Consider the following 18,671-nt stretch of genomic DNA (forward strand, 5'->3'; position numbering starts at 1 on the left):
TGTATGTGTGTGTGATCGTGTGTTCATGTGTGTGTGTGTGTATAAAGAAAGATACTGGGTGGCAGGAGAGAGAAGAGAGATTGATAAAGTGCGTACTGTAAAATATACCAAATGCAACATTTGCAGAATGTGGGTGCCAAGTCTAAGGAACTTCTTTGTACTATTTTTACAGATTTTCTGTAGACCTGAAATGACTTCAAGATGGAAATTAATAAATCATTTTATGATTCCATGACTGTATTTGTTGTGGGAGGTTTAAACATCTCTATGTCCCTGTTTTGAAAGTTAATATATTAAAATTCTTGTAGAGCTAAAAGCGGTTAGAGGTTTTGATACTTCTCTTTCCCCAACTATATTTGGCTTAACTATAGCAACTATATCGGACCTAATAGAAGATTCTGTGTTCTATATTTCTGGTTCTATGCTTCTATATTTCCAAGTTCTGTTGCTCCTTTGTTTGTTGTTTGTTTACACTTCACCTGCCACAGATCCTCCGTGGCCTAATTGCATCTTTAACACAGGCATCTCTGTCTTCTGGACTCTGTTCTCCATCCTTTACACCCTCTACCGTGTGTAATGTATGTGAGACCCCACCAGGAGGCGGCCGTGCTGCCCTCCCCACTTTACAGATGGGCCAACAACACAGACACACAGTTTAGAGCCTGGAGTTGAGTCTAGCCCGCCTGTCCCCACAGCCAGAGTGGTTGGCAAGGATGACCTGTCCTGCTTCTGGGAAGGCAAGAGTCAGAGCGAGTGGAGAAGGTCATTTACCTGTGCAGTAAGATCTCCTCAGCACGGTTGCTCTCAGGCAAGCATTCGTCTTGAAAATAAATGTAAGTTTGCATTATACTGTTAGAATTTTTAATTAACACATGAAACTATATCATAAGGGAAGGGTCTAGCAAAATTGAATATTTTCCCTGAAATTTTTACACAAACACCTCAAATCAGTTACATTCATGAATGATACATTGACGGATGCCGCAGCAGAGGGGCTGGACTAGGGCAGGAAAAGTTGCTGGGGAGTCACGGATATAGTCACAGATGTTAAAGTGGGGGGTGGGGGATGGTGGTGTCTTTCTCCATGTCATTATTTGGAGGCTAAGACTGATATAAACTGCAAACTGAGACTATCCACCTCTAAGGCAAGAGACTGAGGAAAGAAATGTGGTCTTTGGGCCATTAGTAGCAACTGATGACAATCATCAAGTCAGGTGTATCAGCTCTGGATGAGATGGGCCTGGCTGTCTGGAGCCCCAGGGCTGGGGTACCCAAGATAAAGACTGCATCCCCTTAAAAGGGGGAGGAGCACTGCTGTGCAGAATTGGTGCCGTTTTCCCTGCCCCTGCTTACAGGCAGCCACCTTGGACTAAAAGTCCCAGTGCACTACTGGAGGTGAGTTGATCACCCCCATGACTCTCACCCCCATGACTACCACCTGCGGCCTTGATCGTGTTAATGCAGAAGGTGCCTGTGAGCGTGGGTGCGGGGCGCGCCTGTCTGATTGTGGACACCTGGAGCATGGGCCTGTGCGCATGTGCACACATGAGTGGAAGGCCAGGGCTATAAGGGCGGCGTCACTTGCAGACTGATGGCAGTTCCTCGAGGGCAAGCGGCAGGACTACAGAACAGGTGAGACCAGTAGATGAATGGAGGGGAGAGGAGAGAGGACATCCCAGAGAGCCCAGAGAAAGAGCGTAAAGCTTCATGGGGGCTGGGAGGCTCAGTTGCTGTCCTGCCTGTCTCCCAGGCTCCCTGCCCCTGTGCCTGTGCACCTGGCGTCACGAGAGAGCATTAAAGCCTGAAAAATCCACTGAGGGTTCCAGGACTCTCTGTCTGCCAGAGCCATAGTGCACCTGCCCTGTGCTTGCTGGCCCTACAGCCCTGAGCCAGCTTCCCGGGTGGGGGAGCTAAGGGTGCCAGGCGGAGTTGAGCGGCCAGCGGACCTGTGTAACGTGAGTGCGGGTGGGACAGCGGGATCTTGCTTCTGCAGCCTGACTTGCACCCTGGGAATGCGGGGGAGACTTGGAGAGACATTTGGAGGAGAGACACGTAGGAGCCTTGGAAGGGTCACGTGGTTGAGAGATACGTGGGGAGATGGTTCTTGGCAGCTGCTAACTTGATTTGTGTCTGTGCATCTCTCCTTCTGTCCCAGACCTGCCCTGCTGTTCCTCGCAGACGGTGCCTTAGATTCGTGGCCTCAGCGGCCTCCCCTTCGGCGAGGCACGCGCCTTGCAGGGTTGGGTCCTTTTCAGAGTTTCTTAGAAATATCCTTCCTTCTCTCTCTCTCGGTCATGCCAATTAAAGATCTTTCACACTAAGATTCTCTTTCCATTGCCTTTGTAAACGTGGGTGGCTAGACCTCTTTAAAGAGTGCACTCCTTAATACTTTGGGGTTCCTGGGTACCCCTAGGTTGTGCACTAACACCGAGGGTTGAAGGCATGTGGTTATCTCTTCCTGGACCACACCTTCACCCCACCTCGTCACTGCCAAGGCAGAGTAGGATTTTCCTATCTATTGATTTCCTAAAACCTTGTTTGCACCTTTGTAAGATTTACCATGGTTTGTAATTATAAGCAAATCCACCCCTATCTAACTCAATGTCAAAGCGTGAATAGAGGAAACAAAGGCTCTGCTGAGAAGCAAAGAAATCACATTGTGAGCTCAGGCCTGGTGCAGCCCCAGAGAGGGTAACAGACTCCTGAATAATCCAGGTTGATCCCTGATTGTCTGGGGTCCTGGGAGATGGGCCAGTAGCTTCCCCCCAGTGTTGTTTATCTTTGCTGTAGGATCCCTGCCGGTAGCTCCTGGCCCCTTGGTGCAAATTAGGGAGAGGCCAGCCCTCCTTTTGGCAGATCAGCTGGGCTAGGGTTTCCTTCTTCCCCACTGAGGCAGTCTCAGGTGTGGGCACCACGCTCAGCGGTCAGGTGGTTCCAGGTTTAGCCTGAGTCCTGGCGCCAGGCGCGCTGCTCTGCCGGGTCACACACTCGGGGCCCACGGGCCTCACTGAGTCCATTGGCCTGTTGTTAAAAGTATTGCAATTGCCAATGTTACAATTCAGGAAAGCCCGCATAGAAATTTTGACTTGTCCTTACTACCTGGTACTAAGTCACTGCGCTGCTTTAGGACAACACTGGTGGGAGTGAAGCTGCGATGCCAACTTGGGGCTCCGCAGGTCCCTACCCTGTCACTCCTGCTGGCGGCGAGCTTGGAGGCTTCATAAAGTGCCCTCTGCACGTCGTTGTTCTTCCTAAGCGCGCCCTGGTGTGTTTACACTTGGCGCCGCCTGCCCCCTGTAGGCTTTAAAGTGAGCAGTCCAGGCTGCCGTCTGACTCCCCGTCCACCCCAGGGTGACAGCAGCGAGGCTGAGCCCGTCTCTTGGTTTTCTTTTTTGATAGGTCTCAGAATTTCACTTATTTTTTAAAAATGAAGTACCGTTTCATTCCCGGGCAGTATTTTGACAGGCTCTCACCTCTCCTTCCAGCTGGCTCTGGAAGTGCCCTGCTTCGGGCCAGGGGGTGGGGTCTGTGTCCCGGGTGGGCGCCCCTGGAGGGCAGGCTTGCCGGCAGTGCTTCCAGAGCCTCACTGTGATCATGTCTACCGGGTGTCCTCCTGGTACCATTTTAAACTAAAATCCTGGCTTGAAGTATTTTTTTTTTAATTTTTAGATCGCTCACAGGGGGAGAGACTTGTGTCTGAAATCCAAGTGTAGGTGACCTGCTACAGACTGTGCGGAGGTTTAATGTGTACATGTGTGCACTCACACTCACATTCTACCTCCATCCAGAACCAGGGCTCAAGACAGGACGTTTTCCTCCTCAGGCATGCACTATGGGATACGTGTGTGTGAGTGTGTGTGTGAGAGAGTGAGACTTCTAACCTTGGATTGACCTTGGACTAACCTTGGATTGATCCCCTGCCTCTGGCCCCTGACGGTATGACGCCTGCTGTGCTTCGCCTCTAGGTTCCAACTTCCTTTTAATTCTGTGTAATTAATTCCTTTCCTTCCTGCCTGCTCATTTAAGTAATTTTGAGCAAAACTTTTTTATATATATATATTTTTACATCATTTTTCATTTTTGCACAATGTATGCATTTCATCTTGGTTATAGTCCCCATACAATTCTCACCCTCCTTGTTTTGCTCCTACTCCAGCCCCACCACCCCCATAGTGTGTCTGGTTTATAAATTTGCTTGTTGATTCTGATTTTTACTTTATTATAATTAGTCTTTTTCCTGGTCCCTTATTTAGGTTTTCTAAATTCCTGCTATGAGTGAGACCATCCGGTATTTTTCTTTTTCTTTCTGGCTTATTTTACTGAGCATGATCCCTTCCAGCTCCATCCAGGTTGCTGCAAATGGCATGAGTTTATCTTTTTGATTGCTGAGTAATATTCCATTGTGTATATGTACCACATCTTCTTGATCCAGTCATCTGTTTTTGGGCATTTAGGTTGTTTCCATAGTTTACCTATTATAAACAGTGCTGCTATAAACATAGGGGTGCAGGTACCCTTTGGAATTAATGTTTATGTCCTTTGGGTAAATACCTGGGAGTGGAATTGCTGGATTATATGGAAGCTCCATCTTTAGCTGGTTGAGGAATCTCCACACAGCTCTCCATAGTGGCTGGACCAGTTTGCACTCCCACCAGCAGTGCAGGAGAGTTCATTTCTCTCTACACCCTCGCCAACATTTGTTGTTGCTGGTTTTTTAATATGTGCCATTCTCACTGGTGTGAGATGGTATCTCATGGTAGTTTTGATTTGCATTTCCCTGATTACAAGTGATTTGAACATTTTTTTCATATGCCTGTTGGCCATTTGCATTTCCTCTTTGGAGAAGTTTCTTTTTAGCTCTTCTGCCCATTTTTTGACTGGATTATTTTCTTTGTTTTTGTTGAGTCTCATCAGCTCTTTGTAGATTTTTGTGATCAGTCCTTTATCATTAGTGTTGTGTGCAAAAATGTTCTCCCAGTTGGTGGGGTTTCTCTTTGTTTTTGTTACTGTCTCTCTTGCTGTGCTGAAGCTCTTTAATTTGATGTAGTCCCAGCTGTTTATCTTTGCCTTCACTATCACTGCTTTGGGTGATGTGTCTGTAAAGATGTTACTGAGGTATATATGTCATGTAGTGTTTCACCTATATTTCCCTCTATATATTTTATGGTTTCAGGTCTCAATTTTTTTTTTAAGATTTACTTATTTTTATACAAGAACTGGGGTATAGGCCAGACGCACAGGTGAGAGAATTCATCAGAGACAGAGCAGGGAGCAGAACAGGCAGAAGGACTGAAACACACACTGCTGAGGGCAGCAGTGGGCGAGACAGAAGAGGTCTGCTGCACTATGTGGGAATCTCCCTGGCCAGCTGGGAATTGAACCCACGCTGCAGAGGCTGCGGACAGCTTCACAGCGCTGCGCTCAACCCGCTGCACCTCGGGGAGGCCCTCACTTAAGTAATTTTTAATCCAACATTTTGAGTAAGTTTCTGGTAGGAAGTTGTACTTTGTATACTAAGTCTATTCAGATTTGTAAAATAAAAAACTCAAGTGATTTGAAATAAAACATGTAGAAAAATCATTGTGTATATATGCGTTCAGCTTTTATTGCTTATTAATTGTCATTTCCATACAAGTTGAAGTAAACAGACTTTTATAAAATATGCCAGGAGGTTAAACAGATGATGGCAGACTGATGAGAATGTTCAAGTGTTTTCCATGGCCTACTACCTCACTACATGAGGTAGTAGGAGGCACCGCTGCCACCAGCACCCCCAACGTGTGCACATTTCATATAAAAAGAGTAGAAATAGTCATTGGCATTGAACTAGCATCAATCTTTGTAATCTATGAACCATGATAAGCCTGAATAACTTCAAAATCTTCAGCACAAAATGAAATATTTTCTTCCAGCAGTTTCAGCTTCTTTACAAAACAAGCAAACAAGTCAACACAACAAAACCACACACAACCCCAAAGTTGGCACATTCCAATGGTCCTGAATTTTAATGTTTTTTCTCTATCATATTAACTCAAGAAATAAAAAGTAATACAGCTTTTGAAAATGTCATTACACTTCTTCATTGTAATGACACTTTAAAGACTCAAGTCAGTGTTAACTCAGCAAACACCAGGGATACCTCAAACACCCTTGTGCTAAGGAAACTTCTTTAAAAGTGAATTATTCTTCAAAAACTCAGACCCAAGATGCACAGGTCTAATTTGAGGAACCAACCACTTGCCCTTCCGGATACCACAGCAGTAGTTGTAAGTGTCTTTATTGTTGGGGAGCATCTATAGAATCACTGCAAGTCACACACAAGCATCAGTAACTTCCTGGTAAAGCTACACTAATAGCTTCTTCTATTAATGATAACAAAAATATCAATCATGTACTTCAGTTCAGCATCTGACTTTACAGTTGTTATTACAAAGATGGTCAGGCTGAGAAATACATATAGATATTGAAAAGACGCTAAAAACGAAACAAAACAAAAACAAGAGTTGAAATGTGGTTTTAAATCATTTAGAAGATCTCAGTTACCAAACAATTAAAAATTGCAACAATAGCATAGACATAGGAATTTATTGAAGCTATTGTCTCCACACTACAAAAACTAATTATTAAGGCATCTTTTACTCCCATCCTGGTATTTGCAGCAAAGAGAAATTTTTAAATAAGAACCAGCATCTCTATTCGAATGCTTCCTAAGATATCTGGCAGATACATTTTCACATTCTCCTCTCCCTGGTAACACCGAAAGCTCTCGTGCCCAAACATCATGACCCAAACCAAAAGCATAAACACATGTTGATTCATCAAAGAGAAGCGGTTCACCTTTGAAAAATAAAAAGGAGCTACAAGGAGTCCTATCTATGAGGTTCAAACCCAGTACTTCTACTTCAATTTCTCTGAAGCGATTTACGCTTCAGCAATGAAGAGAAAGACTTCACGAAGACAGAAGCGTGCTAGGTGGGCGTGGGGAGTGGCGCTCACTCAGCACTCTGCTCCACGGGGCTGAGAGTTTGAAAAGGGCTTCAGACCTTAAAAAAAAACATCACACCTACCTGAATAAGATCATATAAATTAATATTTATCATCCCCTGCATTTGTACATTTACAAAGCCCAACAGGTTCATAAAGTATGCTACACATCAACAGTTTCACCTTTTATTAAGGCAAATTTGTGAAAATGATTTAATACACCAGATCTCTTCATGAACTGACAGCTTACAACAGGTTTTACATAAGAAACATACAAAAAGTTGTTTTATAAAAAGTCACCTTGATACCAGAAAGAGTAGTGAAAGATTTTGAACCCAGGTTACTTTTAAAAGGATGCGAGTCCCTTGTCTCAAATGCCAAGTGTTATTCATCATCTTTAGAGCCAGTTTTGCTCAACTATAAAGAGAAAAAAAATATTCAAATTTAAGTTATTGTATTACTTGAGTTCTTATTTCTACTTATTATCAAAAGTAAACAGTTAATAAAATAACAGGCATCAAGATTCAATTAAACTTATACCACCTATGGCTTTTCTCTATCTAAATACTTTTTAACTTCAGGCTCAGCTAATTCAAACAGGGTCTTTAACTTCAACAGGACAGGGGTGGGGCTGGTGAGTGGGCAAATTCCCTTGAAGCTTTCCAAGAAATAAACTGGTCCCAAGAACGAGCAAAAGTTACCATTTATAAAAAGAATGATGTGCTTCTATTTTACTTTCTATTACAAACAATAATTTTTTTTAAAAGTGGTTAAAAATATTTAAGATTTATTATCTTAACTAGACAATTCTTAAAAGTTTTGAAAATATAAAAATCTCAAATTGCAAATTTTTTAGGTAAGAGTTTTTATAGCAGGAGTTGGCAAATGTGTGGTGCAGAGGGCAGATAAAAATCCCCAAAGAACACAAAGGTAATTCTGACCAGAAAAAAGACCCAGAGTCATTGAACCCAAATTCCAAGAACCCCAGAATGTGGGAAGCTATGAAAAGCAAAAGCTGCTAAGGAAAACTGTTCTCAAACATTTTGACTCTGGGGCCTCTTTCCTACTCTTATACACTGAAGATCCTAAGTACCTTTCTTAAAAATTGAAGTTATACCTACACATTTGAAATTTAAACTGAGAACTGTAACGCACGTAAAAATAACAGTAACCTACCACACGATAATCCAATTAACAGGTTTAAGGAAAGATGACTACGTTTTCTAAAAGAAACAAAATCTAATGTGAATAGTAGTATTTGTTTATATTTTTTGCAAATCTCTTTTATTATCTAGCTCGACAGATGACAGCGGGGCCCCGCAAATCTGCTCCCTTGGTAAGGCAGGTGTGATGAAGAGCGTGAAGGACACTGCACACTATTCAGAGCAAACTGGGTCATGTAAACGTGTACATGCTCAAGTCCTAAGCCTACTCAGTACCTTAGAAAATCCTGGAAAGCACATTCTACCAGTGACCGTTAGTGACGGCGCCTCACACGTCACGCCTTCCCTGTGGTAATCGCCATGTACACTCAGGAAAAAGTGAGTCCAGAGCAAAGGAGGCCTTACTATGAGGCTGCAAAGAGTTCTGTGGGTTTTTTTTTTTTAAAGTTTATTTTTAGATTAAGCTTTTCTTCCCTTCTTACATCATGGATTTTTGGAGGATGCAGAGGTTCTGAGGTGCAGATGCACTGAGAGGGTGTCTGGGTCGCTGGGCCCCACACCCCACATCTGGAAACAGCTTTCCTTAGCAGTTTTGCTTTTCACAGCTTCCCACATACTGGGGTTCTTGGAATTTGGATTCAGTGACTTTGGGTCTTCAAGTACCTCAGCTTAGGGCTAATGCTTCTGTGGAGCTGCCTTCTTAAAAATATCCCCCTCCAGCTCCCAAGATTAACTGGATTATTTAAATTTTACTTTCTTTAATAGCTTGAAATCTTAATTTATATTAGCAGGGACTATCTTAAAGAGAAAAAAGCTCTGGACCTACAGAAAGACGAGCACTACCCCTCCTGGAGCACGGAGTGTTTTAAGAACAGACTTCGCAGGTGAGACCCGCATGAGCAGCCCAGGAGAATCAGAGGCACCATCAGACCTCAGGCCCGGCCCTGAATGTGAACACCAGAGAAGCTTCCTCTATGCAGGGATCTCGGACAGGGCCAATGCTTGCCCAGGAAGGTGAGTTCTTTGTTCCAATTGCAGCTCATGGCTCCCTATTCCTAAGTACTATTTTTTTTTTTTTTTTTACTAGATTCTAGAAGGACAAGATTATTTTAAATAGTTTCTATAGAAAAAGCATTCCATGGCCCAAACAACTGACTTTAAGTAAAATAAACTTAAAGAACGTACTGCCAGTGAGAGACTATGTCTGCACGCCCTCATTGGTGTCCTTGGGCCGTATTAACTACTTCTCCTGGCAGCCGTGACACTAATTGGCAAGTAAAATGCATCTCCTGAAGTCCTACCAGGAGAATTAACTCATTGTGCTAAGTATCAGTTTCCTATAGCTGAAACTACAAATAACGTGAGGAAAAGAAGTAGGCCCGAAAAGCCAAAAAGCAAACAAAAAAACCCTTCAAAATGGAAAGTAAACAAGTTAAAACAACAAAAGTAGGAAATTATCCTTGATGCTGGGAAACTACACCTGTGGTCTGCCCTAAAAAACAAAGTAATTTCAACTGAGAAATCAAGTCACGGTTTCCTTCCCATGACCTGTGCCTTCCAGTTCCCCTACTCTTGCTAACTCAGTCTATTCAAGCATGTCCATTTTCAAGATGTGCTTACAGAAACAGCCATCCTTTACTTGAGTTATAGCTACTTCTGCAGACTTTCCATTATTTACCAAAGGCAAATCTAAAACTGAGGGCATTGGGAAAAGAAGAATACAAAGGATATGTCAAAAATACTCACATGCTGGATGTCAAAAAGGAAGGAGACATCCCAGGAAATCCAAAGATTGATGGGGAGAAAAAAAGACAGAGATGTCATTATTTGACAGCAATAACTGTAACAATTTTGAAGACCAGAACATAAATATTATGTACCTTCACCACATCAACCCAGTTCCATCCTCTAGGAAGCTCTCCTTTGTGATCTAGAGGAGAAAGATAGTAACTTTATTTCTAAGACCAGTCATTTAAAAATTAATATTGTATTAAATACAATTTTTATGTACTATTCTATGCAACAAAGATTAAAAATATAAATTGCATATTTTTAAGTTGGAAAAAGTTTATTGTCCTTGTGAAGTGAAAGCATTATTCCCCTGGGGGTACTTGAGAAATATTTCAGGTGCCCCCTCCCCCCTTCACATGTACCCTAAATTCAAGACAAAACCTGGTATCGAGGGGCAAATGTGGTGGCAAGGTAGGGATGCAGAAGCCGAGCCAACCAGTTGCATCTGTTTCATGCACCTGCACAATGACACTGCTTTCCACAAGGTCACTGATTTTTAAGAAAGTGTCGTGTTAGCTGCCATTCATGAGGTGGCGTTCTGCTAGGAAGAGAGGCATGGCTCAAGACCAGAGGCCTCAAACACATGTTGGGCCTTAAGACTAGGTGGTTAAGTTATTTATTATTACTGTGCTCTGATGAAACACTCATTTTCTGATATGACATTCTTTAAAAAGGGCTTTAATCTGTTGGGGATGCTTGGAAATAAGTTCAGTCTTACAGAAGACTTTATAAAGTGCTTTTATCCATGTAACAGAATATTCAGATTGAGAGTACAGATTAACAACAAATATAATGTAAAAAGTTTTCAACTTAAAGGGCTTGATTTCCTTTAAGCTTGATGTATGTTATGTACATTCATTTCATGAAACCTTCACAACCTGCATTCTAAACAAGACTATTAATTTCACAGCAAGAGAAAACAGAACTAACCCCATGACTCTCACAGGAGAGAAGCGTTATTCCTAGAGCTCAACTTTAGATGCTAATTGTCCTTTTCTTCTGTGTACCAACAAGAATCTGGCTACTGGTTATGAAGGGCCTACCCCCACAGTGCTACAACTGTCCCACTGCAGTTTTATTTAGAATGCAAATTCCATATCATGAACTCCTGCACCATAATTATAGAGGGATAATGAGACTTGGGGTGGTACTGTCCAAGAGGTAGAGGGAGGGGAGTATTAATGAAAGGGGGTGATCATAGGGTATTACATATAAAAGCAATAGGTAAAAAGCTAACTGAAATAGATGCACCAATGCCCCAAAAAGAGATTAACCAAGATTCTAGAAAACAGACTGTAATGGCTACCAGCTTACTGGTCCAGCTGTTCACACCTCACAGCTGCTTTGACAATAGGCATAATGGGTTACCAGATTTTTAATGTCACGAATCATCACAATTTGAAAAAAATGTATCTTTACTGCCAACACAGGATTGCCATTTGTTTACTGTCAGACAGAATACCAAACAGAACTGACGTGAGCTAGAGTTTAAAGCTGCTCTAAAGGTGATACCAACCCACTGATTTAGGACACACAGGAGTTCCACTCTTCAATCTTACTGTTGTATATATAAGTCAAATACAGACAACAATGTTAAATTACTTATTATACCAAGATGCAATGGCACACAGATTTCACTTCAAATGAAAGGTGTCGTTCAAAAACGTCTTCTATAAGGCATATCCGCCATAAAGATAATGATGGAAACCCTGATGTGTGGGGGGCGCAGGCAGCACGCACTTTTGTTTGCTGACCTAACACTTCTCCATCAGGAGACATCACTTTGTCATTGGGTCACCTTCTCCTCAAATGGTTATCTCTTGTGAGGAAGTAGAAAATATTTTCAATAGACATCCGGGACCCAAGATAATCTCTAATCCAAATGTTTCAAGCATAAAGAACTAATCTTCTAAATCTAAATCTACTGATCAAGCACCCACATCACACTGAAAAGCAACCTATCTATGTTATAAAGGGAAAAAACACCAACCTGTTTTATCTGCTAGCTTCCGTTTCTGGGCTTTTGAAAGTTGTTCTTTTTTGTCTTTTTTCTTACTTGATGGGGCTGTGGTAGGAGTTTCAACTGAGATGATATTGCTTATGGATGTCTAGAAAAAAAAAGAAGTAATTGTTAGACTCATGCCTCAAAACTTACTGAACTACACTAAATGCAGCTATGTTCTGAAAAGATCTGGTAACTTTTGCATATGTTAACTAAAAGAATCCTGTATTATTAATAATAATTTATGGAACCAGCACATAATTGGTTTCATGCTTCTGAAAGTTCAAGGGGAATGGATGGCCCAGGAAGCAGAACCCAGTCCGGTCCCCATGCCCATCCAGGTGGAGGCCACTATTTACGGAGCTGTCTCTTCACCTGCCCGACTGAATTTGTGAACCTGTGCCTGAACTGTGTATCTAAAGGGCCTGGTGTCTGTGCAACTGCCATAAGCAGGGCCCTGCAAAGAAGACCTGACACCTGCCTTACGCTGAAGCCCTGAAGTGCCAAGGTTGTCTTACAGTTCAGCTCATCTGCTATTATTTGGAAATTGAAATATTTCTTTAGAAAAGTCACATGTACCTATATAGAATGTCCTGGTTCCCTGAAGAAATGAAGAAAATCTTTAAGACATTTGGGTTCAGGGAGAATCTGAGAGACAAATGTGAAATGCTTGCCAGGTGCCATGCATTCTGCCAATGCTGTATGTCTGCTATTTGCACGGGTCCTTAATGCCATCTCATAAAGTAGATGCTACCATAACCTCCGTTTTGTAGACGAGTAAACTGAGCAGAAGGAGGTTTAGACCTTGGCGACAGTCACACTGTAAGTGTATGGACAGCAGACAGAAGAGAGGCACAAGGCCAGCGTGTAGGAAATTTGGTTTTTCAAGATAAATCATAACTAAACGATCTAAAATTCCAAATTCTTTTACATGTAACTTTTATTTTAATCTAACACAAAATCTCCTAGTTATGAATGTTTACTAATAGAAATTAATTACTAGCAGAGTAAACCTTCCCCCAACTCCCATCCAGAAAAAAAGAAAACAAAAAAAAAAAAAAAGAAAATCTGGTAAAAACTAATCACATACTCACGGTAGAATTAATAGGATGGTGATTCTCCATGAACTGCTCTTTGTTGTCCTTGGCATATTCAAATAATGTGTAGGTCATAGCCGTCCCCAGATTAACTTCCACAGCTTCCTGTAACTTGGCTAATATGCTCTGCTTTACAGCTGATGATCTACAGCGCACAAGAAATTGACTAAGACACAAGTAAAAGTGTTAAATAAACAACAACAATGGCAGTGAAACACTACTCACATGGTGTTGTTAAAAAAGGCATTCATAGATATGATCGGAGGGGTCTGGGGGTACGTCTCTGTCCAGGATACCTCTATGAGGAAGGCCTTGGGATCACCGTTTTCACCTATCTGAAGAAAAGGGAAATCTTAGGCTTGTAAAAAGTGATTCAGAGGCAGAACATTAAATTATCACTAGGAATGAATGAATTCCTCCCAATCCTCACGCTCAGATTAGCAATGGAATATTTTGAAAAGTTTAGGGCACAGGCTAAGACTCAGCAGGGGGTGAGGGCTGCATAAAGAATAAATTTTAACTTGCTCTAGTCCGTTTTAACAGCTTTAGTTTAAGTCTGTGGCCTCTCTCCCACCGGCCCTTCCGCTTTTGCAGCATGAGGACACTATCTAAGACAGTGCCCAGACTTCTGAGCACAGACAGGATATGAACTGTGGAGAACAGGAAAAAAAATGGGCAAAAAAAACCCCATTTAATTCAAAATACCTCATTTTTTGACGTTTTCCAAATGTGAAACCGTGAGATACTAAGAACAAGGTAAATGAGCATGCAGTAGCACGACCCCAAGAGACCAGAACATGTAAAATTAAGAAACAAAAGGAAAAGGCAAAAAGAAAAGGAAAAAATTTAACTTTATTTTCTATTCTCTTATGAAAATTTCTTTATTCTGTTTTAATTCGGAACAGTCCCTATCCCTTCCCCCCGCCCTTTAAAGGTCTTTTATAATATTTAAATTTAAATGTCTTTATGACAAAAAGAATCAGGGCCAGTTTTCTTGTCTAATGTCCCCAGACTGGGACTGGCTCCTCTTGTCAGGTGCAGGGTAAGAGGCTTTGGTCAGGGCGCCACCCAGGCCAGGTCCGTCGTTCCACAGCATGGGAAACCTGTGGAAAAACCCCTTCCAACAGAGGAGTGGGGTGAGTATGTGTTTCCAAGGCTAGCAGGCTGCTGGAGGACGAAAGGTAAAGTGTAAGGGGACAGCTGGAGGGACAACAGAAAGCAGGGCCTCCCTTAGGGGGCTACTCAACTGGTCTGCGCCGGAACTGAAGGGGGTCCGACAGGACACAGACAGCGCTGGGCCCCAAGTCCTTTGTGCTGTACACACTGTCCCCAGACCTAACAGTCCATTCCCTTATATCTACCCTTGGGCCCCCTCCTGTAGGGTGGACATGGGTCCGGATGGGGGTGGCAGCGGGTAGCGCAGTCTGGGGAGGCAGTAGCATCAAAGAGAAACGTCTACACTTAACACCATCATTAGCTTGGCCATTAAAAGTCTCCAGCTTGCCAGATACATGGTGTGTAAGGGAGCTGAGAAGAGCTGAGCAGGGTGGAAGCTGTAGAAGTAACCGTCCAGCATTTGCTTTCCGGGACAGCCTATGCCTATCACAGATAAGGATCATTTGTCATAGAACTTGTTTTAAATGGAGATGCTGCTAATAACTATAACTGCCTCTTACAAAAGACTTTTCCATACCATTACTAGTTATGATCATTTAGATAAATGGTGTCTAATATGTACCTATGAAATCAAATGCAGGCACTGTTTTATGTTGAAGAATTATGAGCAATTCTCACTTAAAGAAAAACCATTTCACATGTGTATAGAATAGTCACACAAACAGCTAACAGCATTAAGAAAGTATGAACTTCTCTTAATTATGTCAGAAGGCCGTAAAAGGAATATTAGACATGGAATGGAGACTTGAATTTTTTTTTTTTAAAGATTTATTTATTCATACAAGCCCTGGGGACAGTCAGAAGCGCGTCAGGGTGAGAGAATTCACCAGAGCCAGAGTGCGGAGCAGAGCAGGCAGACTGATGAAGTACACTGCTGAGGGGAGCAGCGGGCGGCAGGAGAGGTCTGCGCGCCATGTGGGACCCTCACCCGGTGACCTGGGATCGAACCGGCGCTGCAGAGGCTGCGGGCAGCTTCGCAACCCAGCGCTCAACCGCTGCGCCACTGGGGAGGCCCAGAGACTTGAATTTTAATCCCATTATGTATCAATATCAGTTATAGATTTTAAGAACAGTTAGGAAGTTATGACTGGGAGATGTGATTTAGAACATAAAGTCTTACACTTTCTAAGGTTTCCTCCATTTCCAACATTTTATTACAATAAGAACAAGTTCATCTTGTTCTTATAAAAAGTCATTAAATTTTCAACTGTTAAAAACAACTGATATCATAGTGATCGAGTTTTCCTTTAAATGCTTCAGAAAAATTCAAAGACGTAACATACTGTGAAACTACTACATTTAAAAAACAAAATCAGGATTTTTAGTAGTCTTCTGTTGTTTCTTTCTAGCAAAGTTGTAAGTACTTCTATTCATGCCAGGTCTTACCCTATATTGAAATGAAACTGGACTTAATTCCCGGAAACTTTCATCTCCTTCATAAATTGATCGTAATGCTTCTAGTTCCATCTGAAAGAAATGAGTCAAAGATATAAATTGTTTAGTAGTATAAATGTAAAGGGATAGAGGGCCTGTAACATCTAATTCAAGTCACACAACTATGTAAAACTTAGTTAACTTATATGGTCTTTGATGTCCATACTTCAAGTGCATGTAGCAACACATCGCAACAACACCAGCTTTACAACTATGCGCTAAGTATTTTACAGGGTACCATGTAATTCTCACATGACTCCTGTGACAAGATACTATTATTTTCTCCTATCAGGGAGGAAAATGAGGTTCAGTCTAACATTGTGCTAAAAGGTAGCTGGCTCAGCAGTACCGCAGATTCTAAACCTCAAGAACACAAAAAGGTGGAGATGAGAAATGTGAAGAACAGTAATTCCTCATTATCTACATATATTATTTATATTTCTGCACCTTCCCACAGAATGATACAAAACTGGAAAAAACACATAAGGACAATAAAAAGAACTTTTAGAGAAAAGACTGACAGGATCTACTCAAGATGAGGAAAAGGACAGCAAGCGAAAATGTAACTCGTAACCCTTGCCTGGAACTATTTCTCAGAGCACTGCAGCTTACAAAGAGGACGCAATCACTGCACCTGAGAAGAGAAGCAAAGACTCCTGTGGTTACAAATTTTAGTTTTCAAAAGATGCATGTTATGAATTCTTCACACTAAAGGTGGTGAGTCTGGTCTACCTGGACCAATGTTTAGAGCAGATTAAAGAAGTCACGTGTGAGGATCTGGGAGACGGGCATAGCCCCGAGAAGCACATGAAAAACAAGATCCGTGTGCCACCCTCCACCTCCAGGACCAGATTTCGTTCACTCTTTTTACAGAAAACAAACACAAACACAAAAACGAGGACTTCAAACTGAGATGAGACTGGACGAAACAACCTCACTCAAGTATGATGCTACTCCTGGCGTCCTTAATCCTTCCCCACTTTTAAGTTAATGACCTGGACAGGAACACAGACTGAAGGCAGGCTTATCAAATCTGTGCATGCCAACTGGATGACACTAATTTGTGCCAGTGACAAAGTATTAGAAAAGTCCTCGAAAAAGAATCTCACCAGATGAAATTTAACAAGGTAAGTATATGAACTTGTGCTTTGATGTCTAAATACAAGTTGGGGGTGAAAGCCAAGTGGTTTTGTATGAGGCACTTAGAGGGTCCTAGTGGACAGTGTATCTAACTGTGGTCACAATGAAGCCCCCATTTGAAAACAGGAGATAGTCATAATCTGTCCAAAGACACATGATCCCAGGAAAGGAAGGTACTAAAAGGGATAGGCAGGTGCAGAAAAGCAAAAAGGAAATCTCTTAGCATGACAAGAGGCGGTCTGGACAAAAAGGCAGGAAAACTGTCATCATAGATCTGAGACCTGATCATGTGAAAGAAGAATGGAGGGCCTTCCTGGTGGTGCAAGGGGTGAAGACACACCTATGAAGCTATCCGCAGCCACTGCAGCACAAGTTCGATCCCCAGGCAGGGAGCTACACACATGGCGCAGCAGACCTCTCCTGACTTGCCTTCCGCTCCCCTCAGCAGGGTATTTCAGTCAATCTCTGCCTGTTCTGTTCCCCGGCTCTGTCTCTGGTGAGTCCTCTCACCCCCCCCCCCACACCTCTATACCCCAGTTCTTGTATACATAAATAAATCTTAGGGAAAAAAAGGAATTTTATTGTTAAAATGGACAGTCTGCGGTGACACCGTGGAAATTCTGACTCTGTAAATCTGAGGGTGTATGCAGAAACCCAGTTTTCTGACAACAATCCAAAGGGTTCTGAGGTGGTCGTCCACTGGTAAAACTCCAGGTCCACTGCACTCTGAGCTCCAGGCCGCACAGTAAGAACTGGTCCTGCCTTGGCTTGGAAAATCCCCAGTCGAGGATGTTTCAGAAGGGAGTCAAGTACAACTACAATAGCCCACTGGACTTTGGGATCTTTAAAGGTAACTCCCAAGACAGAGGTTCTGTGACACCTGTCACGGCAAAGTGCTCCCTTTCAAGCACTGTATTCCACGCGAGCGGTGGGCTACTAAGCACCTATCTAGGAGACTCCCATTCTAGCCCCATTCTCCCCGTGCAGCCCCAGGGCAATCATTTACCTTGGGAGACCCTATCTCCTCATCTGCACACATCACACCATCAGAAGGTGCCCCTCCAGATGACCTACAGTCTTGCCATCCAACTCTCCTGCCCCAGGACTCAATGTCAAAGCGGCACTCTGCAGACATGCCGGGCACCCCATACAGTTCGTCCTGCCCACGATGCCACCAAAACACTGTGGAGAGAAACTGGGGACACTGGGGTCTCTAGATTCTCCCACCAGAAATTTAAAAAACTCCAGCCTCAGTGCTAATTAAACAAGCGCTGACAACACACTGAGACGTAGGGCGAGCCCAGTGCACCCCAGGGTGCTGCCAGGGACACTTGCACACTTACCCTTCTCAAGTCGGGGTGCTGGGGCGCCCCCGGGGTGTGCAAGAAGGAAAAAAATGCGGGATTGGGAGGCAGAGGCGGGCCCCTCCCCACGCACACCGGACACCCGCGAACTTGGCGGGGCCCCGGCCAGGCTGTCGGCGGCAGCGCGAGGGCACACGCGGGGCGCCCGCAGGCCTCGGGGGGCAGCCCCAGTCCCGGGGCGCGGGCGCGGCGCCTGCGCGGAAAAGCGTCCAGGCTCGGGGACTCACCTCCTGGTCCTCGTTGGCGCCCATCGCGCGGGTGGCGGGGCGCCCGGCGGGCGGGCGGCGCTCGCACGACCACGAGAAGGCGAGGGCAGGGCCCCGAGCTGGGGCGACCCCCTTCCGCGCCCTCGGCGGCCGGCGGGGGCAGAGGGCAGGAGCCCGGGCCGGGGCAGGTGGCGCGCCGGGGCGTCAGGGGAGCGACGGCCGGGCGGTCGGCGCAGGCCCCGCCTTCCCCTCCTCCCGCCTCTCCTATTGGCTCCTGCACTCCCCGCCCCCGGCGCCTTCTCCTCTAGGCGACG

General features: G+C 43.8%; 1 protein-coding gene and 1 long non-coding RNA gene across 2 annotated transcripts; one reads left to right on the forward strand and one right to left on the reverse strand.

The window, feature by feature from the left end:
* Nucleotides 1-456: 456 nt before the first annotated feature.
* On the forward strand, nucleotides 457-13,362 carry LOC129146799 (uncharacterized). The gene is made up of 3 exons (XR_008554057.1): nucleotides 457-833; nucleotides 8,936-9,161; nucleotides 13,175-13,362. It is a non-coding gene; the product is annotated as an uncharacterized LOC129146799 (long non-coding RNA).
* On the reverse strand, nucleotides 5,587-18,437 carry RWDD4 (RWD domain containing 4). The gene is made up of 7 exons (XM_054701068.1): nucleotides 18,379-18,437; nucleotides 15,600-15,680; nucleotides 13,263-13,372; nucleotides 13,035-13,182; nucleotides 11,929-12,046; nucleotides 9,894-10,077; nucleotides 5,587-7,401 (listed from the first exon to the last, which is right to left on the reverse strand). Exons 1-6 carry the CDS (start codon nucleotides 18,400-18,402, stop codon nucleotides 9,971-9,973), a joined length of 588 nt encoding a protein of 195 aa, XP_054557043.1. The 5' UTR covers nucleotides 18,403-18,437; the 3' UTR covers nucleotides 5,587-7,401; nucleotides 9,894-9,970.
* Nucleotides 18,438-18,671: the final 234 nt, after the last annotated feature.

The sequence above is a fragment of the Talpa occidentalis genome, unplaced genomic scaffold (genome assembly GCF_014898055.3).
Source record: "Talpa occidentalis isolate TD23 unplaced genomic scaffold, MPIMG_talOcc4v2.1 talOcc4.4, whole genome shotgun sequence".
NCBI lineage: Eukaryota > Metazoa > Chordata > Mammalia > Eulipotyphla > Talpidae > Talpa > Talpa occidentalis.